At 41.3% G+C, this 27,305-nt stretch overlaps 1 protein-coding gene and 1 pseudogene across 2 annotated transcripts in view; one reads left to right on the plus strand and one right to left on the minus strand.

Annotated features, from left to right (window-relative positions):
* Positions 1 to 27,305, minus strand: part of ALG9 (ALG9 alpha-1,2-mannosyltransferase) — a 97,159-nt gene that overhangs the window by 18,070 nt on the left and 51,784 nt on the right. For both annotated transcript variants that reach the window (XM_047071529.1, XM_047071531.1), the window contains exon 14: positions 13,041 to 13,171. In XM_047071529.1, coding sequence (XP_046927485.1) covers positions 13,041 to 13,171 — 131 coding nt within the window. The remainder of the gene's footprint in view (positions 1 to 13,040; positions 13,172 to 27,305) is intronic.
* On the plus strand, positions 787 to 1,519 carry LOC124504971 (RWD domain-containing protein 1-like; annotated as a pseudogene).

A 27,305-nucleotide genomic window follows, 5' to 3' on the forward strand; every position in this document is an offset into this window, starting at 1 on the left:
TTCACAAATCAATCAATGTGATATACCACATCACCAAAATGAAAAAAAGCACATGATCATCTCTATAGTTGCTGAGAAAGCAACTGATAAGATTCAACATCCAATCATGATGAAAACTCCCAACAGAGTGGGTTTAGAGATAAAAATCCTTTGACACAATGAAGGCCATATATGAAGACCCCACTGCAAGGCGGAGGCCCACGTGGGGCTGTTGCTCAGCAGGCCCGACCTGGCTTTAGGCCCAGGGCCTCCCAGCCGGGGATTCGGCACCTGCACCCACCCAGCCGCTGCCAGCTCTCGAGGTGCACTGCGGCCTCCACTGCAGCATTCTACCTGGGTGGCTGGGTGGTCCGTGGGCAGCAGCGAGGCCACGCTGACCGACTATGGAGGAGCAGCAGAGCACAATGAGCTGGAGGCTCTCGAGTCCATCCACCCCGACTCCTTTCACAGGCAAGGGTCTCTCAGCTACCCCCTCAAGCCCCAGTTCTGTTCATGTTCTCTCTCACCAGCAGTACAGCTGTGCTGTGAGGACAGGAAGGGGATGAGTGAAGAGCAGCTTGAGAGTGTCATTAACCAGTAGTATCAGAAAATCCACCCAGTTTCACCATTACTCTGACATCTGAGGCCTGAGAAAATGAAGAAACTGTCCAGGCTATCCCTCAAGTTAACATACAGTTAAAAATACCTAGATGAAGCCCCTCTATGAAATAATCTCCCAAGAAAATCTACAAGACAATGATGGCTCAGACATTTTAACACAATTAGCATTACAGGCAGAAGGAAACCATGGTATGGTGATGATCTTTAGGGACAGCTGTGTGAGAAAAACTAAATGAAACAGATCAAATAAAAACCAGAAAAGGGGCGCCAGTGGGGCTCATTTAGTTAAGCATCTGACTCTTGATTTTGGCTCCGGTCACGGTCTCATGGCTCATGGGCTCCAGGCCTGCATTGGGCTCAGTACTGACCATGCAGTGCCTGCTTGGGATATTCTCTCTCTCTCTCTCTCTCTCTCTCTCTCTCTCTGTCTGCCCCTGCCCAGTTCACATATGCTCCCTCTCTCAAAATAAATAAACATTTAAAAAGAAACTGGAAGAGAGGAAACAAAACAGAAAAATAAGCAGACAAAGCTGAAAGGCAATTATTTCATGGCACTCCTGTTACAAATGAGAAGTTGGAAGGCCAAGTTTGATGCAGAACTCTTAGAAATTAAAAAGAAATGAATGCAAGAAGGAGAATGAGCAGGCAAGAATAAATTAAGTGGGAAACAGCTATTTGAAACATTGAAACAGATCATCATCTTGACACATCTGATACCCAGTTTTCAGAAGATGCTGCAAGCAGTAGAGGCGGATGAACCTCGCAGGAAATGGAGGACTTGGAGCCAGAGGATGACAAGGATGACAAAGATGAGTCAGACCACAATCGTGCTGACCCAGAAGACACTGATCTGACAGACGAGTGGACTATCCCTAACTGCAGAGAGCCCAGACTGCCACAGTATCTGTGGCTGTGCTGAGGTGTTGATCTGTTACTCTGAGAAAAAATACTTTTCAAGAGAATATTCATCTGACAGCTCTCATCATTCAGCTTAATAAACTGACCTTAAAATTTCAACAACAAAAAAAAAGAGAGAGAGAGAGAGAAAAAGAAGGAAAAAAAAAAAAACCCACAGCTAGTATCACTCTCAATGGTGAAAAACAGAGCTTTTCCTCTAAGATCATGAATAAGACAAGAATGTCCACTCTCACCACTTTTATTCAACACAGTACTGGAAGTCCTAGCCACAGCAACCAGACAAGAAAAATAAAAGGCATCCAAATTGGTAAGGAAGAGGTAAAACTTTCACCATTTGCAGGTGACATGATTTACTGTACACAGAAAATCCTAACAACTCTGCCAAGAAACTACTAGAGTAATAAATAAGTTCAGTAAAGTGGCTGGATATAAAATTAATACCCAGAAATCTACAGCATTGCTATACACTAATAACAAAGTAGCAGAAAGAGAAATTAAGAAAATAACAGCATTTACAACTGCATCAAAAATAATAAAATACCTAGGAATAAACTTAGTCAAGGAGAAAAAGACTTACATCCAAAAAACTATAAAACCGTGATCAAAGAAACTGAAGAGGATACAAACAAATGGAAATATCTACTAGGTTCATGTATTGGAAGAATTAACACTGTTAAAATGTCCATACTACCCAAAGCAATTTACAGATTCAATGCAATCCCTATCAAAATGCTAACAGCATTTTTCATAGAATTAGAACAAATAATCCTTAAATTTGTATGGAACCACAAATGACCCCAAATAGCCAAAGCAATCTTGATAAAGAAAAACAAAAGTGGAGTAATCAGAATTCCAGACTTCAAGTTACACTACAAAGTTCCAGTAATCAAAACAGTATGGTACTGGCACAAAAACAGATACACGAATCAATGGAACTGAATAGAAAACCCAGAAATAAACCCACGCTTATACAGTCAATCTTTGGCAAAGGAGTCAAGAAAATACAATGGGGAAAAGACAGTCTCTTCAACAAATGATGCTGAGAAAATTGGATACATACATGCAAAAAGAGGAAGCGGGACCACTCTCTCATGTCATACACAAAAATAAACTCACCATGGATTAAAGATCTAAATCTGAGATGTGAAACTATGAAAATCCTAGAAGAGAGCACAGGCAGTAATTTCTCTGATATCAGCTGTAGTAACATTTTTCTAGATAGGTCTCCTGAGGCAAGGGAAACAAAAACAAAAATAAACTATCAGGACTACAGTAAAATAAAAAGCTTTTGCACAGCAAAGGAAATCATCAGCAAAACAAAAGGGCAACCTATGGAATGGGAGAAGATGTTTGTAAATGATGTATCTGATAAGGAGTTAATATCCCAAATATATAAAAAACTCATATAACTAAACATCAAAAAAAAAAAATTTTAAAAAGGGGCAGAGGACCTGAATAAATATTTTCCCCAAAGATGACATCCAGATGGCTAAGAGACACAGGAAAATATGTTCAACATCACCCATCATCAGGGAAATGCCTTATCAAACCACAATGACATGTCACCTCACACCGGTCAGAATGGCTAAAATAAAAAACACTAAAAACAAGTGTTGGCAAGGATGTGGAGAAAAAGAGATCATTATGCACTATTGGTGGGAAAGTAAAGTGGTGCAGCCACTGTGGAAAATAGTATGGAGGTCCCTCAAAAAATTAAAAATAGAAATACCATATGATCCAGTAATTCCACTACTGGGTATTTACCCAAAGAAAACAAAAACACTAATTCAAAAAGATACATGCACCCCTAAGTTTACTATAGCATGGTTTACAATAGCCAGGATATGCAAGCAGCCCAGGTGTCCACTGACAGGTGAATGGATGAAGAACATGTGTTGCATATATACACAAGGGAATATTATTCAGCCATGAAAATGAAATCTTGCCAGGGCGCCTGGGTGGCTCAGTTGGTTGAGCATCTGACTCTTGATTTCAGCTCAGGTCATGATCCCAGGGTAATGGGATTGAGTCCCACATCAGGCTCTGAGCGGAACATAGAGCCTGCTTAAGATTCATTCTCTCTCCTACTTCCCCTCTACCCCACTCACATGCTCTAATTAAAAAAAAAAAAAAAAAGAGTAAACTTCAATGAAATCTTGCCATTTCTGATGACATGAACAGAGCCAGAGGGTATAATGCTAAACAAATAAGTCAGTCAGAGAAAGACAAATACCCCATGATTTCTCTTATGTGGAAGTTCAGAAACAAATGAACAAAGGAAAAGAGAGAGACACACAAACCAAGAAATAAACTCTTAACACTATCCAGAACACACTGATGGTTACCAGAGGGGAGGTGGGGGATGGGTCAAATAGGTGCTGGGGACTAAGAGCATACTTACTGTGATGAGCAATGAGTCATATATAGAATTACTGAATCACGATCATATTGTGCATTTGAAAGTAATCTAACACCATGTGTTAACTATACTGGAATTAAAATTAATTTCATTTTTAAAAAGAGATGTGGATTTACACAATGGACTATGTTACACAGCCACAAAAAAGGGAGGAGACTGTTCCATTTGAGACAACATGGATGGACCCAGGGGGTACTATGCTAAGTGAAGTAAGTCAGAATGAGAAAGACAAATAACATATGATTTCACTTATATGAGCAATCTAAAAAATAAAACAAATGAATAAACAAAAAGCAGAATCTGACCTATAAATATGGAGAATAAACTGATGGATGCCAGAGGGAAGGTGGGTAAAGGGGATAGGCAAAACGAGTGAAGCTGAGTGGGAGATACAGGATTCCAGTTATGGAATAAATAAGTCACAGGAATAAAAGGCACAATATAAGGACACAGTCAATGACATTGTAATAGTGATGTATGGTGACAGATGGCAGTTTCACCTGTGGTCAAAGTAGAAATAACGTATGACCTTATCCAAGTGTGAACTTGTACACCTGAAAACTAATGTAACACCAAATCAAACTAAAAAAAAAAAAGAAAAAGAAAATGAAATTCATCAAATAATGGATAAATATTTTTCTGAGACCTTACTATGTGCTAGGAGTTACAGAGATTCAGTAAGAGTTGTGGTTTCTAACTCTCAAGGAACTCAGAGTTAAGACCTCTGATGAGACCAGCTGCTTGGTCTAAGCCAGTTAAAAGCAGTGGCAGTCCTGAAAGACTGTATATACTTTTCAAATCTGAGAGTCTCTATAGTATGGACTTGGAGCACCGATGGTCGGTACACAGTCTCTTTCTAGAGAACGAATTTCACAACAACGGGAAGCACACTCTCCGAGCTTCAGAAATACACACACACACACACACACACAGGTTTGTCCTTCTTAAAATGTCAGCAGATCTCAATGATAAACAGCTCAAGACTACAATGAGGAAAATGTTGCTGTGTTCTGAAACCAAAGCTAGCCTGGGGTAGCTCTGCCAGATGAAAGTCTCAGCTAAGTATCTGGGAGAAGATAACACAAAACCAAACAAAAAGGAAAGGCCGAGAACTGATAAAGAAACAAAAAGCATTGAGAACAATGAACTACCAAGAATCGCACAAGTTCAGAAACTCTGATCTCTTCTTCCTTACGATTTCTCGGTATTCTTGACACAGATGAAGGAGCTGGAGGTACGACCATGATTGATGGGTGGGGAAAAGACCAGAGCACTTCAGTTACTGACTGGGAGGAAGAACTAATTCTACCCCAAGGACTTGAACATCATCTGAAGCATGTCAAAGTGTTGGCCTGAAACCAAATTCTGCCATAGGGTGTAGTCTCCCTTTCCATCTGGGTAGCACAAAGCTGCAGATGAACAGCCTCCTGGGCTATTTTGTGCACCACAGGTCTCTTGTACAAGACGTCTCCTTTAAAAAGCAAAATTTCAACAACTATTCAATTTGGATGAAGAATGGCATCAAAAGAGCTGTGATGGTTTTAAAACACGTCCATAAATCCTTTGATATTTCTCCCACCAATAGGGAAAGCCTAATTCCTCTCCCCTCAAACTTGGGTTATTCGAATGGCTTGCTGTCTATGAACAGAATGAGACAAGAGTGATACACTGTATGAATTCCAAGACTAGGTCATCAAAAACGTTATATCTCTTGAGATACTAGCTTTTGGAAGCCAGCCACCATGCTGTGAAGAAGCGTGGGCCACATGGTGAAGCCACATGTAGATGTCCTGGCCAACAGCCCAAGCTGAGATCTAGCCAGCACCAACTGCTAGACATGTGAGAAGGCCTTCCCAACGCCTCCATCCAGCCTGAACCACCGTCTGATGGCCAATGCATAAAGAACTCTGAGCAGCTGAAGAACTGTCTGGCTGAGCCCAGTCAACTCCAGAACATGAGAGAAAACAATAATCAGTAAGTGCTATTCTTTCATACTGCTACGCTTAGGATGATTTGTTACACCACCACAACTAGAACAAGGGCTTCCAACTAATTTGCCCTTTGCAGTGATTCTCTATGATCTCCCAGAAATAAACAGTTCTGCTTATGCTGGGGTTAGGGACAGAGGACACCATGGCTGCCATCAGCCAGACTACCACACAGGACCAAAATGGATACAGGTGTCATGGCCTCTTCAGGCCTCAGGGCTGCTGTATTCACTTCTACTTGGAGGCTCAAAGAAGACTCATAGTCTCAGTAAACAATCTCCACAACAGGTAAACCTCAGTGGCCACTGAGAATCCCGTGCTGGGCATTGAAAGAACACACACAGCAGAGGCTATCAGGACTAGGGAAGGCCCCTCTCCTACCGGGCCCGAGGGGGTTAACTTTCAACTCCCGACTTGCATCTCTTCTTTTAGAACTATACATTTGCAGGGCTTTGAAATCCTGCCCTTTTTAAGTCTCCCCAAATTATCCCCAGCCCGTCATCAGGCAAACCTAAAATTCAGTTAGATGAGGCTAACACATCCAAAACAAGGAAGAAGGAAATCTCATAATCCAAAAACCAAAGGTTTCAAGCAAAGCAGCCAGACAAAAGGGACCTATAACAAAGGAGGAAAGTGTGGGCGGAAAGCAGCCGCGTGAAGCAGTGACAGGGCCTCCCAGCTTGTTTCTAAAGCCACACACAGGCAGGCCCTGGTGTGCAGGAGGCCAGCTCCAACATCCTGGAGAGGCACTTCCCACCAGACTCCTACACCACACTTAGGAGGAGCCCACCATTGAGCCGGTAGTTTATTCCAACACTCTCCCTTCACTCCTCTCTGGGGAATCTCAGAGTAGGCATTACATCCACCCACTTGTCGAGCTATTTTATACAAGCAGCAATTATATCATGCTTCAAAGAAGGAAAAAAAATCCTCTCTTATTTTAGAAAGTATGTAATATGAGATGGCCATAGAGTAACAAATGTGTCTGGTTTAAAAAGTGATCTTGTTGACTAGTTTAGATTCCATATCCTAGGAGTCAGAGAAAGCCTGATAAAACTAGCCAGACGCAGACATGGCCAACTCAGGGAGAGGAGAGGAAGGCACAGCTTGGTACCAGCTGTAAGCAAGGCGGGGGGACAATAGAAAATGGTTAAGATCTTAGGCCTGGGTCCCATCTCAGACTAACAGGTTCTGGGATCTCTAGGCCTCTCATAAAGCAGAGAAGCAGCCTGTTGGTAAAGAATGGACATCTGGACTGCCATTCACCCAAACGGGCTAAGCACATTTAGTCCTCTTTACGGAGTCATTCTTCACTAGCCCAACAGTAAAGGCCTTACTTATCTTCCAACAATTTCCACGGAAAACAAGCCCATGTATTCACAGATACTCAGAATGTCTAAATTTATACCAGTCACCATATCGTTCTAATCATCTTTAAGCTACCTCCCCCTGGAGCTGAGTCTCCACCCAGGAGGGTATTCTGATGTGCCCATATGGTCTTCAAACTACCCAGGCTGTTTCCCTTGCAGATGGCTGAGACCTAACCTAGGCTACAATACCAAGGAGGGTCAGCAGATTAAGTCAAATAACTTAACTATGGGAAAATCCACAGTAAACATGACTATGGGGCAAAGGAACCATACATGCTCCATTCCTCATCCTGCTTTTTGGGGCAAGCCCTGTATTCTGGTCACATTAAATAAACCATACGTCTTGATTTGCCCAGGACAGGACACCTTTAATTTTCAAGAGCATTTGGATTTGGATGATCTATTATAGATCACTTTACCTAAAAGCCAATTTAAGCCAGTGAAAGAGGTCAATTAAATTTTTCTTGACTAAACCCTCAGGTGTTTCATCCAAAAGGCTTCTTTTTATCTTTCCACTTGCACTCGTGATTTCTTCTCCGTGAATTATGGAAGTGGTGCTGCCCTCTTTACCACCGGTACAAATCCTCCTTTTCCTTTAAGCCTCAGCTCAGAAACCACGTCCTCCGGGAAGCTTCTCAGTATACTCCTACCTCCACAGACAGGCCTCTCCTTTCTTAGAAGGTCTAGCGTTACAACCTGGTACCTTTCTATGGTCTTAATACTATTTTCAAGTTGTTTTTGCATGTATAACTACACAAGTTGTAAGTTATTTAAAGGGCAAAATCTGTGTCTAATTACTTCTTTCACATCCCTTAAAAAATCTAGCTCCGTGACAGAGACATACTGTCTCCTGATTTCCAAACCTGCCTAACCAGCTGGCTCTGAGTCTCCAGGTGCCTCCTTCTGCTGACTCCTTCTCCCATAGTGCCCTGAACTCTCCTTTAAAGCAGCTAACACAGGTTGTAATTATATATTGATCTGGATGGTTTTTTGTTCAATGGTAGCCTCCCTGTTATATTGTAAGGTGTGTGTACTGTTTGTCACGATATACCTAAGATCCATGACAGTGCCTGACAGTGTTTAAAAAATATCTGATTGGATGCATGTCAGATGAACAGACAGACAGATGGATAATGGAAGAAAGAAAAAATTGATCTCAAAGTCAACTATAAATATAAAGGAAGCAGATTTCAGTTTTAGGGATTTAAACATCTAAGATAATCTTACATTTCTAAAAGATCACCTGGCAGTAAGTCACAGACTTATTAAAACCTCCTTTCCTCAGAAAGAGCTAGAGAACAGTTAGGCCTACAGCCCCATCCAGTCTAGGGTCTAAGACATGAGTGGCCATTTGGTGCAGATGGTACTGTATTTCTCCTTGTTACAGAAATTGCTCCCATACACAAACCACGGTCTCAAGCAGCAAAAGAGGAAATGTAACATCCCCAGTGAACAGGCGGGAAGGCATCCAGGATCAAGCTCCTACAAGCATTTCAGACACCACCTCAGCGCGTTATCTCTGGGGCCCACAGCCTCTGACAGTCCAACTTAATTGTCCCAAGTCAGCAACATGAGATGTCATGGTGTTGACAGTTATAAATTGCTGTGGCAAAACTAGGCGGTGGGATCCCACTGTTTTTGCGGTTAGATCAATGTATACTGGGAAGTGCTGTCTGAGAGAGAATAATCAGCATAATTTTGGAACACTATACTGCCTGCTAATTAATGGAAAGGCCTGACATTTACATAATGCTTTAAAATTTACAAATACTTTCATATTTGCGCTCTCAATTGATCCTTACTACACCCCCATAAAGTAGCGGGCAACCAGGATTAAATGCACCTATCATCTGACCCCTTGCTCTTTTCACCACATTCTGCACACCTTCAAGTAAACTGTACCTTTTCAGTTCTTAAACCAACAGATTTTCTTCTTTTTCAGCATATCATCATGAAGAGAATGCCAATTTATGGGAAATGAGTACAATTTATGGGAAGTGAAAAACCCCAGAAGGCATTCCCCAGTCAGCTCCCTCCCTCCCCCTGCACTAGCGGTGTGATGGGTGAGCTGGGCAGGCGTGCGGAGGGGAAATGAAGCAGCAGCAGGGACCCACCCACCACCCACCAACAGGAGAAACAAGATGCCCTATAAGCTTAAGGTCTGTCTCTCCAGCAAGTTGTGCTCAAACTTGCAAAACCTTCTGCTCAGGGACCAGCCCGGCCACAGCAAGCAATCCCCAACAATGACTAGTACTGCGCTTCTAATACAGCAAAGGAAAATGTTAAAAGCTTGATAGAGGCCACTGGGGAAAGCTGTGCGATACTGAGAAAAATTCTGACCTCATCTTCCAGACACTATATATCTCCTGAGTCTATCAGTCCTCGGCAGTCGAGTTCACACCCTCGCTGCCTCTCATCTAGCCAACCAGAATAGTCTCCTATCCTGTTTCTGTGCCACCAACTTTCCCTCCTTCCAGTCCGCCACCCACACTATCACCAATGCAATCCTCACGTCACCTCCTCTTGGGATCTTCCTCAGCCTCTCCCACCCGAGCCTTTTTGGAATTGCCCATCCCTTCTACACCTCCATGGCACTTCTCTGGTGTAGTAGTGTTTCTCCCCAGATGTACCAAAGTCCCCAAGGCAGCCGTCTTCTCTGCACACAATCTCAAATCTAGGATGCACAAGGTGTGTGATAAATGTTTATCAAATTGAACCGATTATGCTTTATTTCTACCCTTAACATTGAGCTTGTGAGGGAAGCAGCACGCTCAGCGGGGAACAGCAAGCAGCGTCTCTGGGAAAGGATGAGGAGGGTGGTGAAGACAGAGGAGCCACAGCACTTGTGTGGCCGTGCAAGTATCTCCAGTCACTGCTCATCACAAGACAGGTGGGGAAGTGCCCAACACCTTTTGCTCTTCCCTCAGAAGATTTCAAAGTCTCTAGTGAGAACTGTATGAGCATGGTTTCTTTGCCTTGTCCCGAAGGCTTTCAGTCTATGTGCACCAGCTGCAGGGTGCGTGTGCTATCGAAAGGGGAAATGGGAAGATGGGCACATCTTCTCATGTCAACCCTCAAAACCAAAAGGGAAAAAAAACTTACCTTAAAATACGCCCTTGTCCCATTTGCTACAAACAGAGTTCGTTCTGTGGTCAGCGTACTGCTGTCACTATTTGTGAACCACTCAGTGTCCTCTGCTAATGGGAAGGCTGCTGGGAATGCGCTGTCCCCTCCAAGCTGGAGATCTTCCCAGGGCCAGATCTCAGGCTGTCACAGTTTTCTCAACTCAAAATAGAAGGCACCACAGCAACCTACCCCAAGTACTGTATCGAATAACAATAACGAAGAACACGTGTGATGCGGAGAGTTCACACCATCACTGCTGCTTCTCCTGCCAGCTCTCTCCCATTACTACTCCAATTCTGACCACATGTGAGTATCAACCCAAGACCCCACCACCTCTCATGGCCCTCCACTCCCTCAGCACCCCCCACCCCTCCTCGCCTAACTTAAGGCCATGACCACTCCCCCACACAAACTCAACTCCCCTGCCCCTTCATGCTTTGCTGAACTTTCTTGGCTAAACTCCAACCCTGCACACAAAAATGTGTGCATAATCATTCACAACAGCATTATTCATGATAGCCAAAAAGTAGAAGCAACCCAAATATCCATCAACTGGGGAAGAGGTAAACAAAATAGTTATATCCATAAATGGAGTAGTATTCGGGCACAAAAAGGGACACCAACTGATACTTGCTATAACATGAATCGATCTCCAAAACATGCAAAGTCAAAGAAGGCAGATACAGAACCCCACATATTATATAATCCCATTCATATACCCACAACTTGCTAAATTTAATAATTATTGAGATGTACACTTAAAGCAGGTGGATTTGATGGTATGTAAATTATCACCAGAGCACCAACAAGAAACCACAGTGGCTGCAGCTTAAACTCAGGTGGGTTCTTTACCCCGTCTTCCAATCATACTGTATTTCTCAAGCTCCTTTTGTTTCCTACTCTCAATTATTTCCCTCTCCTCAAATCCTGAACACCTCATCCCCACAAACTCCCTTCTCATCTGATAATCCTACTTCCTACTGCAGAGAAACCAGAGGCCATCAGAGGAAAGCTGCCAGATACCCATTATCACACCCACCTGCTGCCTATTACTATCCTCTATCTAGCAGCTATGTGTGGCTATTTAAATTAAGATTAAACAAAATTAACAATTCAGTTCCTCATCCACAGTAGTCCCATTTCAAATGCTTAATGGCTGCATATGGCTCGTGGCCCTCATGTTGGCCAGTGTGGATACAGAACATCTCCATCATTGACAGAGACAATCTACCTGCTGCCTGTCTGTTTGAAACATCTTCTCTCACCCGCATCAAGGGCACCTGCTCCACCAATTCCTTCCTTTCTCCTACATGACCAGTTTCCAGGTAAGAGATCATTTCCATCGGTATACAAACATTACTGTGATTTCCCTCATTTCAAAAAAAAAATAAAAGATGAACAGTTTGGGGTGATGCAAAGGTTTCAAAATAGATAATGGCATTGTCAACAGAAAAGAGAAATAATGACCATGTGACACGATAACGGTGTTAGTTGATGCTACTGCTGTGATCACAGGCCAACACAGAAATGCATCGAACCACCCTTCAACTTACAAAATCCGTAGGTCAATTTTGCAAAAATAATTAATACCACTGAATCGTACACTTAAAATGGCAAACTGTAGGGTTTTTGTGTATAATTATGTTACACTTATGCCACAATATAAAAAAATCTAAAGGACACAATCCATCATCACTCCCCCTGCAGTGCCCACCACCATTCATAGCCCTATTTCTCTGCTTCCCGTTAGAGCAGAACTCTCCAGAAAACCTCTGTGTTCGCCACCTCCAGGTCTTGTCCTGCTGCTTTTGTTATGACCCCTAACTTCCAAGTCACCATGCCCTGACCACTCCATCAAAACTGCTTTCATCAGCTGCCAAACCCAACCGACAGTTGTTATTATTCATCTTCATTCATCGGCAGGTTCTGATCACTCTGTCCTCCTAAAAACATCTTCTTCTCTGTTTGAGTCCCAGTCCTGCCTCTCAGGACCTGGTTCTCTACCTTTCACTTTCTGCCTGGGCTCTGCCCGCACCAGGGCTCCCTGGACCTCAGCCCACAAACAACCTGACTCCTCCAGCTCAATGCCATGACTCCCTCACCTCAACATTCTGACTCCCCTCTTGTCATTAATTCTCAGGCCCTCTGAAGAGCCACACAGGCCCTGTTCTATTTGGTCTCTCTCTTTAAGATCAAGTAAGGCCTGTCCTTTCCTCGACTGAGCCTGGATTGCAAAAACAACAGATATGAACTTCTAGCTCCTTAAAGGACAGAGTCAATCTTCCTAGCAGTGTTATAATACTCAAAGACAGTTGAGGTTGATGGCCAATAGTAATCCATTGCAAACACTTATTTGCATGGTCTTCAGTGGATGTGTTTTATTTAGATTCTTTTATTTGGAAGACACCTGAATAAACTTTGCATGTGGTGCCTAGAAAAAGAGAGCACTGTTTTAGATTTCTCAGGAAACTGGACAAGAATAGATGTGTTTGGGCCCAAATAAAAATAAAATGAAATGATGCCTATTACAGTCAGCCCAAGACTGGAAGTTATTCAATCAAGATTCTAATTTGTACCCTTACTAGTCCTAGTACATCTCTTAGAATTAAAGCCACATACCTAGAAGCATCAAGGAATGGTCTGTAGGCCAAGCTGATCCATTCTTCTCTATTCGATGAGTATTTTGGCTCCCGGGGTGTTTCTCTCATCGTGTCCAAATCCACTAAATAATGGCATTTACTGATGTCAATCTGCAATGAAGAAAGGCCAAGTCTTCATCAGTAATTGCAAAGGTCCTTTCCGGGTAATGGACATCAATTACAATCCTAAAAATTCCCACAGGGTCTTAGAAGCACAAACATCCAAGTCCTAGGACAATGTTACCTGTGCTGTCTCCACTCAGATAGGAGTGTTGGGTGCTGGGCTGTTACTTAGGCTTCTAGGGGCAGGAGAGAAATACGCACCCAGCCAAATATGTACATAAGCTTTGGGAGTTCTGACTCTACTTTGGGTGTTAAGTTCCTCTGGCCTCATAGACACTTCTGAAGGCTAGCTTGAGTCCACCACATACTCAAAAAACTCTATTTTTCTGCTATCATTCCCTTCCAGTCTATCACCTCTTATCTCAGAGATGGAAAGGCCACCACCTAACCACAAATGCTAATATGTGAAACCCTGTCACTGCTGACAGAGACCTGTGAAGTTACCCTACACCTTTTAAGTGGTACAGAAATATCCTATATCATCATCTCCAACATTTCAACACAACTGACAGACATAAGAACTGTCCAGGCAGCAAAAGATCAGTAAAACAATTATCAGAACTGCAAGAGTGGAGAAGATTATGAAAAATACATACTAGTATTAGCCAAACTGCAGTCATCCAGTTGATTACAACTGGATACTCATAAAAGAATATTGATATATTTCATTTAAAACCATATCAAGGGCAACACCTGGGAGGCTCAGTCAGTTAAGCATCCAACTTCAGAAACTCAGGTCATGATCTCATGGTTCACGAGTTCAAGCCCCACAATGGGCTCTGTGCTGACAGCTAGTAGCCTGGAGCCTGCTTCAGATTCTGTGTGTGTCTCTCTCGCAGCCCTTCCCCTGCTCATACACTGTCTCTCTCTCTCAAAAATTAACACTAAAAAATGTTAAATTTTAAATTTTAAAAAGATTTTAAAAAACTGTCTAATGAGTACCAGCTTTCAGCCTGAGATGAATGAAAAAGTCTAGAGAGAGAGTGGAGATGGTCATACAACAATGTGCATGTGCTTAATGCCACTGAATTATATCCCAAAAGTGGTTAAAGTGGTAAATTTTATCACAATAGAAATCTGTTGAAATGATTCCTTTTAATCTCAAAAAAAATTTTGACAATACAGTATTAAGCCTTATTCCTAAACACTCACTGCTATAAAGATATAAAGTCTAAATAAATAATTTATTAATTTGATTAAAATTAGTGATATAGTAAATGCAATCTCAAAAATCCCAACAGACTTATTTTGTGAAACTTGACAAGTGGATTCCAAAATGTATAGGGAAATGTACAAGGCAGCCAAGACGCAGTGAGGAAAGAAAAGCAAGGTAGCAGCTTAACTTGCTATACACTTAGAGTAATTAAGACAAGAGGTGTTTAGTGCAGGAATAGATCAACAGACTGATGCAGAAAACAGAGCCTCAAATGGATACAGGCAACATGGACCCTGATTTATGATAGAATGACACCTCAGACCAGTGGGGGACAGGACAGGCTTTTCATTGACTGGTGCTGACACAAATGGACAAACACTGGGGGAAAAATGCAAATGAACCATAACCTCACTCCACTCACAAAAATCAATCTCAGATGGATTACAGAACTAAGTAAGGCCAAACTCTAAAGCTCTTGGAAGACAGTATCACAGAATATCTTCAAGAACTTACGGTAAAAGTCTCTTTAGACAAAACCCAAAAAGCATTAATTACCAAAAAAATGGATAAATTTGACTACATTAGAATATCTATTCAAACACACCCTTATGAGAGTGAAGAGATGAGCCAGAAAATGGCAGAAGAAATACGCAACATAAGAAGCCATTAAGGATTCATATCTAGAACATATAAAGAAGACCTGCTAATCAACAAGACAAAGATCACCCAAAAGAAAAATGGGCAAATGACTTTAATAGGTACTTCACAGGAAGAAATCTAAATGGCCAAAAACCAATGAACAAGGGCTCAACTTCGTACCAGGAACCAAGGAAATGCAAACCAAAACCACAATGAACAATTACAATACTAAGTGTTGGCCAGAATATGGAGAAATTCTTCATTCTTTGCTGGCAGGAGATGAAGTTGGCACAAGATTTTTAGGAAACTATTTGGTAAAATCTACAAAAATTGAACATACACATTTGCTATGATCCAACATTTGTAAGCCCAAGTAGTAGACTGAACCATATGAAATCATTAACATTTCACTATTTAATCCACAAAATTGGTAATTTCACCAGGGTTCAAGCTAATACATTTCCAACAAAAATGCATACATGAAAAGACAATTCAAGAATGCTCAACGTGGCTGTATTTGCAGTTGGCCCAAACTGCAAACAGGCAAACATCCATCAACAGCAAAGTGATAAACTGTAGTATAGTCCTACAATGAAGTACTACAAAGTAATAAAAGAGAACTACAGCTATATGCAACAGCAAGTGTGATTATTAGAAACAAAACATCAAGGGAAAAGATCAAGACTCACAAAAAAAGGCAGTAGGATTCCAGTATATGAAATTGAACAGTCAAAACTTAATCATTTAGGAGTGCGCATACAAAAGTGGTAAATCTAAAGATAAAAACAAGGAAGTTATTACCTTAAAAGTCAGAGAGTCTCTCTGAAGGGGGGTGGGGGTGGGTAGTGATCCAAAGTAATTGCTGGGGGAGGGGAGCTGTGGGTAGGGGCAATGTTCTAGTATTTGACTCTGGTGGAGCTTACATGGGTACCTGGCTCTATTATTATATTACTGATTACTGTACACTTGTGTTTTGTGCACATTTAGGCTCACGGATCATACACAATTGAAGATTTAAAAAAGTGCTTATAAGAACAACTTGTTCTTCTCTAGAGCCTGCAGTAAACTCTGTCCTTCCCCCACTTCTCACTCACAGTACTGTTCTGTCTCTCCTAGCATTATTTATACGTAAAAGAGACTGGAGTCTCACATCTGTCCCTACATATGTGCTATTCTTCCAGGGGAGAGAAAGCACACTGGGAATTGACGTCAGACCCAATTCCATTCCACACAACTCTAAAAATGATTCTTTGCATAAACACTTCAGGAAGCAGACTTTTTGGTCTCAACACCCACTCTGTAGCTCCCAAGGATTTTAAAAACATGAAACAAGTTTTTAAAAGCTTTGCAAGTGCCATGTCTCTGTAATCAAATAGGAGCAGCAAGGGGAAGAGCTCCTAGGGTCTCATGCCAAGACCTCTTTTCGTTAGGGGGTTCTCAGCAGGACATACTCGACCTCAGCCTAGCCTTTTCTGGCCAGGCATACTACAGAGGTCTGATTATCTAGATTTGGTTCTGGGTACATGGTCTCCCAGACACCAGGGTAGTAATTAACACCCAACTACACCAGTTAGCTTTACACTCCACTCATCACACAACCCACATGCAAATTACATCTAAAATAAAGTTTTGGGGAAGATACCACTGCAAAATCTTACCAACTGAGGTAACAGTCCATTAAAAAATATGTAGCCTCTTCATCTTTCATGAGAAGCAGCTGCTGAATTTTGTTGTTTTTTTTTTTTTCTTGGAAGAAGTTAATGAACAACTAATACATAAAAGGACAAAGGCTCCCAGCAGAAAATAGATATGATCAAGGGCAAGTTCTTTATTAGAGAAGCAATAAGTAATTTAGAAAAGGAGCCCCAACAGACTTCAATCTGTATTACAAAGCTGTAATCATCAAGACAGTATGGTAGTGGCACAAAAACCGACACTCAGATCAACGGAACAGAATAGAGAATCCAATAATGGACCCACAAACATATGGCCAACTAATCTTTGACAAAAGCTGGAAAGAATACCCAATGGAATAAAGACAGTCTCTTCACTAAATGGTGCTGGGAAAAATGGACAGCAACATGTAGAAAAATAAACCTGGACCACTTTCTTACCCCATACACAAAAGTAAACTCACAAAGGATGAAAGACCTAAAGGTAAGACAGGAAGCCATCAAAATTCTAGAGAAGAAAGCAGGCAAACACCTCTTTGACCTGGGCCACAGCAACTTCTTACTCAACATGTCTCCAGAGGCAAGGGAAGGAAACTAAAGCAAAAATGAACTATTGGAATCTCATCAAAATTAAAAGCTTCTGCACAGCAAAGGAAACAATCAGCAAAACTAAAAGGCAACCAACTGAATGGGAGAAGATATTTGCCAATAACCTATCAGATAAAGGGTTGGTATCCAAAATCTATAAAGAACTTATCAAACTCAACACCCAAAAGACAAAAAATAATAATAACCCAGTGAAGAAATGGGCAGAAGACATGAACAGACACTTCTCCAAAGAAGATATCTAGATGGCCTACACATGAAAAAATGCTCCACATCACTCATCATCAGGGTAATACAAATCAAAACCACAATGAGATACCACCTCACACCTGTCAGAATGGCTAACATTAACAACTCAGGCAACAACAGATGTTGGCGAGGATGTGGAGAAAGAGGATCTCTTTGTCACTGCTGGTGGGAATGCAAACTGGTGCAGCCACTCTGGAAAACAGTATGGAGGTTCCTAAAAAAATTAAAAACACAACTACCCTATGACCCAGCAATTGCACTACTAGATATTTATCCAAGGGATACAGGTATGTGGTTTCGAAGGGGCACATGCGCCCCAATGTGTACAGCAGCACTATCGACAATAGCCAAAGTATGGAAAGAACCCAATGTCCATTGGTGGATTAACGGATAAAGAAGATGTGGTGTATATATATATATATATATATATATATATATATATACACACACAATGGAGTATTACTTGGCAATCAAAAACAATGAAATCTTGCCATTTGCAACTACGTGGATGGAACTAGAGGGTATTATGCTAAGCGAAATTAGTCAGAGAAAGATAAATATCATATGACTTCACTCATACGAGGACTTTAAGAGACAAAACAGATGAATATAAGAGAAGGGAAGCAAATATAATAAGAAAACAGAGAGGAGGACAAAACCTAAGAGACTCTTAACTATGGAGAACAAACACAGGGTTACTGGAGAGGTTGTGAGATGGGGGATGGGCTAAGCGGGTAAGGGGTATTAAGGAATCTACTCCTGAAATCATTGTTGCACTGTATACTAACTAACTTGGATATAAGTTTAAAAAATAAGTAAAAATAAAAATTAATTAATAAGAAAGAAAGAAAGAAAGAAAGAAAGAAAGAAAGAAAGAAAGAAAGAAAGAAAGAAAGAAAGAAAAGGAACCCTAACAATCAACAAAATAAAAAGGTAACCGATGGAATGGAAAAAAAATATTTGCAAAGCATGTATCTGATAAGGAATTAACCTCCAAAACATGTAAAAACTCCTACAACAGCAAAATAACAAATAATTTGATTTTTAAATTAGCAAAAGACCTGAATGGACACTTTTCCAAAGAAGATGTATCAATGTCCAACAGGTATATGAAAAGGTGCTCAGTGTTGCCAATCATTAGGAAAATGCAAATTATAACCATGATGAGATACCACCTCACCTCACATCTATTAGAATGGCTATATCAAAATGATAAGAGATAAAAACTAGTGACCAGGATGTGGAGAAAAAAGAACTCTTGGGTACTGTTGGTGGGAATGTAAGTTGGTACAGCCATTATGGAAAACAGTAAGGAGGTTCCTTAAAAACCTAAAAAAACAATCACAATATGATCCAGCAATCCCACTTTTGGGTATGTACCTGAAGGAAGTGAAGTCACTCTTTGGAAGAGATACCTGCAACTCCCATGATCACTGCAGCATTCTTCATAACCTCTAAGACATGGAAACAATCTAAATGTTCGTAAATGGATGAAATGTGGTTTGTATGTAACACACATGTATAAAAAAGAAGGAAACCCTGTTATTTGTGACCACATGGATTAATCTTGAGGGCATCATACTAAATGAAGTATGCTTGATAGAGAAAGACAAATAGTGTATGATCTCACTTATATGTGGAATCTTAAAAAAATTGAACTCATAGAAACAGTATAATGGTGGTTCCCAGGGGCTGGGGTAATGAAGAGATGTTAGTCAAAGGGTACAAATTTCAGCTACAGGATGACTAAGTTCAAAGGACCTCAAGTACACCAGAAGGACTACAGTTAACAATACGGCGTTGTACACTGGAACTCTAAGCGAGAAGATCTTAAATGTTCTCAACATAAAGAACAACGGTTAACCATGTGAGGTGACGGGTGTGCTAACAAACCTTACTGTGGTAATCTGCACAATAGAAACATACATGAAATCATCACATTGTATACTTTAAACTTACACAGTGTTATGTGTCAATTCTATCTCAGTAAAGCTGGGGAAAAAAGAACTCTCCGTCAGAGACCCAGATTCTGGTCGAGGCTCCACCACAAATTAGATGGGGGACTCATACTCATTCAAGTTTTTTATACCTCAACTTCTTCTTCTGTAAAATAAGGAGATTACCATTTACCTCAAAGAGTTATAATGGGGTTGAATGAGAGGGTCTATTTAAATAAAACTTGTAAATTATAGGGGCACCTAGGTGGCTCAGTCGGTTAAGCGTCCAAATTCGGCTCAGGTCATGGTCTCATGGTTTGTGGATTCAAGCCCCATGTTGGGCTCTGTGCTGACAGGTCAAAGCCTAGAGCCTGCTTTGGATTCTGTCTCCCTCTCTCTGTCTCTTCCCCACTTGCGTTCTGTCACTCTCCCTCTCAAAAATAAATAAAAACATTGAAAAAAAATTTTTTTCATAAGTAAATACAGAAAACTTGTAAACTATAAACAACTACACAAATTGCTGTAATGTTAGAAAGAATCCTTGACTAACTCTATGAAATGTGAGAACCTGACAGACAGAAAAGAACCCTGGTGCATTAGGGCCCATTAAAAATTTTTTTTTTAATTTTTTAATATTTATTTTTGAGAGAGAGAGTGCAAGTAGGGGAGGAGCATGGAGAGCGGGAGACACTGAATCTGAAGCAGGCTGCAGGCTCTGAGCTGTGAGCACAGAACCCAACATGGGGCCCACACCCACAGACCACGAGATCATGACCTGAGCCAAAGTCAGACACTTACCCAATAGAGCCACCCAGGCACCCCAGATTCATTGTTTTCAATTGAGATTTGTATTTAGTGTCAATTCAAGTTATGCTCAACATATAGGACAGGAGGGTTACAATATTAACTATACAGAGTCCTCAATTAGCAATGAATTAGCAGTATCCACTAAATGATACAAAAATGAATCTTCTAGGCATCATCAAAGCCCTTATGAAGTACCTAGTTGGTGAATCCTCAACTTGAGTATACAAAATTCTTGCAGACATGTTTCTGTTACTAAACTTACAATTGAGGTCAGGAAATGACGTTAGCACATTAAAATACAGAAAGTGAGTATTCTAAGAACAATCAAAGTTCAGAGAGGAAGAAATCACTGGGGGCTGCAGTGGTTGAAAAAATTTCCTGGAGATGGTGGTAAAAGTTAGAACAAAGGAACAAAGGCAGAAGATCATGGTTTACAGGGGAACCAGGAGAAATATCTCCTTGTCCCTAGAGGTGTGTGTGGAGTAAAGTGAAGACAGAGTCTGAGGGCTGATAATGGAGAACCCAAATTAAGAGCATCTGGATTTTGTTCATCAGGAATCTAGTCTTTTCAACCACCAAGTCAAAGGATTAAGAAGTGGGCCTCAGAGAGAGGGAGATCCACACTGGCTGTGCACAGGTGGGGGCACACGGCAGTGCTGGGGTCACACGAAGGCTGGGAGTGGGCACTGCGATACGGAAGGCAGTACCATCTGTGAGGAAGCAATGGCACCCAGAGCTGGTGTGGCAGGTGGGAAAGTAGAAAGGCAAGTCTCAGGCCTTTTTCAGAGGAAACCAGTGACACCAAGACTTCTAACACAGCAAACAGGAGAAAAGAGGGGGCTGCAGTGAAGAATCAGCCTGGGGGAGATGGAGAGAAGTTGCCAACTTGCATTTGACACCTACATTTTACACCCTGGAATTCAAAGAAGGCCCAGTGACTGGAACACCAGGAGTTAACAGCTGTTTTCTGTTCCTACGGGCCGGCAACACTCCCCACTCCCACCTCATAAATCCCTCCTAGCCCTTCAGATTCCAGCCCCTAGTTATTTCCTCAGGACAGGTCCTCTAATTCTGTGCTCTCATAAACCAGGACTTCCTCATCCCAACACTTCACAACTGTAACTTGTGAATTAATAGCCAATGCTATAGAAGATGCAGTTTTGTCTGCCTCATTCACTCATCATTCCCAAACCATGCCTCATACGACGTGCATCGGAGGTGCCACGAGCGTGCACAGCGTGCGTGACAAAAGATGAAAATAAAAGGAGGGAGAGGGAGGCAGCAGGGTAGGAGAAAGGAGAGAAGAACGAAGCCGAGAGGAGCGGAAGAGTACAGATGAGGTGCGGGGGGACATCTATGGTACTGAGCAGGGGGGGACGGGCAAGGAAGGCCGGAAGGAGCCATTAGAGAGGTTGTATGAGAATCAAAGTATGGTTTTGAAACTCAGGGAGGGTGGATTTCAGAAGCCACAGAAAGGCTGTGAGGCGGCCTGACAACGGAGAGAAGGTACAACAAGAGCAAAGTCAACAGTTGTACTGAAGAATACGTGTATCACGGCTTAAGGGGTCTGTGTGGGGACAAGGAAAGAACTTCTAGTCCAGCCTCCTTTTCTCAGTGACCTTCCCCACTGTCCATCCAGCTGCCTGGGCCAAGCCCCACCAGTCCTAAGACAGGAAGGATGTGAACTTGCTTTCAGACATCTATCGGCTGGAAACAACAATGACGCACATAGCTGTAAAAACAGTGATCTCTGGCAAGGGCCAGGGTGAAGTTCAGGAACATCACAGAGAAACCATCTTCATGTTTAAGAGCTCTCATTTCTCGAATGTCCCTGAAAATTCTCTGGTAAACAAATGCAGTCAAGAATCCTCTAAGACTTTAAGGAGATAATGGGAACAATCAATCAAAATCAATTATCCTGCAACCTCTAAGTCAAAGTGGGAGGGGACTGAAGTTGAGACAACTGTTTGCTGTGCACATGGCTGAGTAAAATTTGCCATAAACTGAGTCTACAGAACAGCAACAATGGCTGACCCAGGTTATGAATTTAATACTTTTAAAGCAGCATGCAGAATGTCTTCTGTCTTTCCAAAACATGCAATAAATTTTGATTCATTCCATTTCCTCATATCCCCCTGTAAGTAACACCAGTGAGGCCCAGGATTTCTTACAGCTGAGCATTCTGAGCTCTGTGAAGACAGAAGCAGAGTCAGTCTTGACCAGCACAGTACCCCTGGTGCCTGCACAGTGGCACACAGCAGGCAGGCCAGAAGTGGTCGCTGAAGACAACCATGGTCACCAGCTACACCCAGGATGCTGGACAAGGTCAAATGCCAAGTGTTAATAAAAACTAAGACTAGCTATCTTTAACTGCCAAGAATTTTCTCTCTTAGCTTCCAGCCTCAGGAAGACAATCTATTTCCTCCAAAATGTCTTACAATGAAGATCAAATAATACTGTAATAAATCTACTAAAAAATCTCTAACTAGCAAAATGAGTTCAAGCTCTAGCAAACTATTAATTTTGAGCAAGGTAAAACCAGTCACCATAACAAAAATTTGACTTATTTGGATATTTTATAGAATGAAAGATTAGACTATGGAAATTGTCTAGAAAAATCAACTTAAACCATTATTCCTGGATCCCACTACCGTGATGAGAATGTACAACTCCCTTGAGGTCTTCAAGTGTATTCCTGCTACTGGGAATGGATTAGAGAACACACGGAGCACAGAGAATGACAAGAATCACATTTAAAAGCAAACCAAAACTCTACATGGATATTCCTTGCTTCTTCTCAATTCACAGACAAAATGTTCCAGAAAATTAAGTTCAGTTGTGCAAGCCTGCATGTACAGAATTTCTCTGAGAATCTATCTTTTAAATCCATTTTAGCCACAATTTTTATTATAAAAAATACAATTATAAACAGAAATACTATAGTATATACATACACACACATACAAATCTTCTACTCTATTTGGATGTAGATTACAGCAGCAAGCAGCCATAAATCAAACAAGTGTTTAAAACAGCTAACTCCCCTAAAAGACCCCAGCAGCAAAGTGGAATAATACTCTGAACCTCCTGCCCCCAAGCAAGCCACTCTTGTGTAATATTACCTTTCCCATCAAAAAACGGGAGCCCCAATACTCTGCCTCCACCTCTGACTCTAGCTCTGTAACTAAGACAAGTCACGTAACTCTGTCTCAAAGGTTTTACAAGGTCTCCTTAGGGTTTTGACTGCAAACCACTAAAATCCCTCTCAACCCTAAAAAAAGTCATTGTAGAGAAAATAATTTCATCATGAGTGTAAACACACTGCACATTGCTGATTCTACTCTTCTCAAAACTACTGCTGCTCATTATTAGATACATTTTCATAGTGAAAGACAACTCTGCACTGGAAGTAACAAATATGCCAGGATCTGCTTCTGTATTGCCATGGTTTGGGTAATTACAAAGTCTGTCTTCTCAGGGGCACCTGGGTGGCTCAGTCAGTTAAGTGTCTGACTTCAGCTCAGGTCATGATCTCGTAGTTCCCGAGTTCAAGCCCCACATCAGGCTCTGCACTGACAGCTCAGAGCTTGGCGCCTGCTTCGGGTTCTTTGCCTCCCTCTAAAAATTCTAAGTACTTTATCAATATAAAACATAGGATTTGGGAATATGGCACATGTCTTACCTAAAGAGCCTAGAATCACCACAGAGACCCATCCTGAAGTTGAGTGATAGCACACACAGAAAACTCATTTATCTTCCTTCTTACTGCTCCTGTTAGACCTCAGTAATCACTTCTGGCACTTTCTCACAGAGCCTCGATACAATCTCCTCATGCTGTTCAACCTGGGGCTCCAGTAAGCCACTAGCAACTGACCAGAAGGGTCAAATGAACAGAAATTGTTTGCCTTCCTTGTTAAATCAATACACGGGATGAATGCCCAGGATGGTGGTAATGCCACCAGGGGAAGCCCAATCCACCTAACACTTAATTCTCAACAACATATCTCAATAACAACACCTGTTCCTTTATACAAAACCCATCATTTAGAAAACTAAGAAATCATGGGAGACTGCTTATTACTTTTTACACCAATAAATTCAAGGTTTCTTTTATAAATTTGACTTTTAAAATATCACCTTATATAAAATATTTTAAGAACACATCTGTAATAAATAATGAAATCATGAGGCACCTTGGTGGCTCAGTCAGTTGAGCATCTGACTCTTGATTTTGGTTCAGGTTACAATTCCAGGGTCATGGGATTGAGCCCCATGTCAGGCTTGGCCTGGAGCCTGCTCAAGATACTCCCTCCCCCTCCCTCTCCCTCAGTACTGAGCCTGGAGCCTGCTTAAGATTCTCTCTCTCCCTCTCTCTCTCCTTCTGCCCCTCTCCCCCACTCATGCATGCTCTCTCTAAAATACAACATTTTAAAAAAGAATGCACTAGAAGAGAATAGCATGTATGAGAATGAATTACACTTAGTAAAAATAAGTATTATTTGTGTAATTTTAGCCCCCATTATGTGTGTGTGTGTGCACACACAGGTATGTCCATTCTGAGTTGTGTTGTAGAAGGTTTTTTTTTTTTAATATTTTTTATTTTTGAGAGAGAGCTCAGGGGAGGGGCAGAGAGAGAGAGGGAGACACGGAATCTGAGGCAGGCTCTAGGGCTCCAAGCCGTCAGCAGAGAGCCCGATGCAGGGCTCGAACCCACAAACCCTGGTATCATGACCCAGACCGAAGTCAGATGCTTAACCACCCAGGCTTCCCTAGGAAGTATTTCTCATCCTGCGTTGGAGATTAAGAAATAAATTTGGAAGCCACTCTTTTTAAAAAATCCTATTAAACAGCAAATCAGGAAATAAAAGAAAAATAAATCCCACAACTCTCAGAGAATTTCTACTTTAGAGTTAAGTTGAGCCATGCACACAAAAAGCCATATACCATTTCTGTATATTTCCATTTTTTCTTTAAAGATTTTATATTGCCATTATAATTTTAAAGGACCAGGGGTCCCTGGGTGGCTCAGTCAGTTGAGTGTCCGACTTCAGCTCGGGTCATGATCTCCCGGTTTGTGGGTCTGAGCCCCTCATCGGGCTCTGTCCTGCCGCTCGGAGCCTGGAGCCTGCTTCGATTTTGTGTCTCCATCTCTCTGACCTCCCCCACTTGTGCTCTCTTGCTCTCAATAATAAACATTAGAAACACTTTTAAATTAAAAAAAAAATAAAGAGGACAAGATGACACATAGACACCTACCTTTTAGGAGCTTACTACTTAAGATGGACAATACCAAATAAACTTTAAATGGCATTCAGCCAATAGAATAAGGCAATTATGCCAAAATACAAATAAAAACTAACAGGAAATTAATTTTAATCATCCAGAGTTGGCAAAACATGCTCACAAAATCTGCTATTATAATTCTCCCTGTTTAATCAGCCAATTGGCATTATTATTGGTTCCTGGAGTATATTTTGTGATCCAAGAAGACGGAATGACTTTATAAACTCACACCTTTCAAAGTTATTTTCATCACCCTTCAAAAGGGTGTTAATTCAATAGATGAAGCTCTACCCAGGCTAAGATTTGCATCAACCTATGAAATTATAGGGCTAGTTCCCTACTTGGAATATTGGGAAAAGCTAGGTAGGGGAAACAGACTGGTACTGGTGACCATTTTTCTAGTGATTCCTATATTGAGTTTCAATGGGTAACTTTGCTAGTGTATTTGAAATTCTGTGAATTTCCAAAATATTTTTATATTGAAGTGTTAATAGCAAAATATTCAGGAGAGGTTATGTACGTACTATTTCTTCTACTAACATATGTAATTGGGGTATTTGTTGTATGTGTTAAGAGTAAATGGATTTTTTTAAAAGACCAAATCAACATTGACAGGTAAATAACGCATAATTCCTGGACAATCGGGCAGACTAAATGGCCATGCAAAAACTGTCACAATGATAGAAAGAAGTATCGGTAGCTCTCCCTTGCTTGATGTGCAAAGGAACTTGCATTAAAAAAAACAAAAAAAACCAAGATCTATAGCCTGAAAAGTGGCTTGGTAGACTAGTCAGACGGAATATAGTAGAAAAGAGTAGCATTACAAGAACACCAAACTGCCTCTGTGAAGACACACAGGTGTAAGCAAGCCAGGCACACAGACTAGGTAGAAGAGAGTACATGACATGTGGCAGGCTGTGGCTCCCAGGTTTTGAACTCGAGTTGTTCTGTAAATGACCCTGACTGGGGAGTTCAGAAGCATCCATGTGAAAACAGACCTAATACAGGTTTAAAAAAAAAAAAAAAAAAAAAAGGATTCCATCTTCCTGCAATGTATCAAACAGCTAAGACACGAGTCTGCCAAGCAGTGAGTCCTGACAATTCACATCAGAAACCAAGTACAGAAGAAAGCAAGGCTGTATGTCAAGTGACACTGAGATCACAGGTGCGATACTCAAAGTCTTTGAAGTAAAGAGAGATTTTTCCATTTCTCGTCAAGTTGGCACTTCAGAAGCAAAAGATAAAGGGAAGCACAGGGCAGAATGTAAGTAATGGAGTCAAATCCTAAGACTTTTTTAATTGTAGAACTGTTTTTTCTGGATTATAGCCTATAGATTAAGGAGTTCCCAACAAGGGTCAGAATGCAGCTCACCAAGACCAGAGTGAATGTGCTTAGACAAATTTGCAACTGGACACGTGGTAGACAAATTTGCAACTGGACACACCTCAGTCAGGTGAACGTCCAACTTCAGTTCAGGTCATGGTATCGTCGTTTTTGAGTCTGAGCCCCACATCAGGCTCGCTGCTGTCAGCACAGAGCCTGTTCCCCTCTCTCTCTGTCCCTCCCCCACTCACGCACACACGCTCTGACATAAATAAGACCTTACTTAAAAAAAAAAAAAAAACTTCCAACTAAATCAAGATTTTGAACTAAAACCGCAAAGAGGAAAAAAAAAAAAAACCAACCAAATAAAAATCATGAAATCAGAAACTCTAGTACAAAAGATGTAATATTTTAAACCATACACAAGCTTTACATAATCCTTAATATC

Source organism: Lynx rufus, unplaced genomic scaffold, assembly GCF_022079265.1.
Source record: "Lynx rufus isolate CCGP_SWC_20201006 ecotype Redwood Valley unplaced genomic scaffold, mLynRuf1.p SCAF_9, whole genome shotgun sequence".
Taxonomy (NCBI): Eukaryota; Metazoa; Chordata; class Mammalia; order Carnivora; family Felidae; genus Lynx; species Lynx rufus.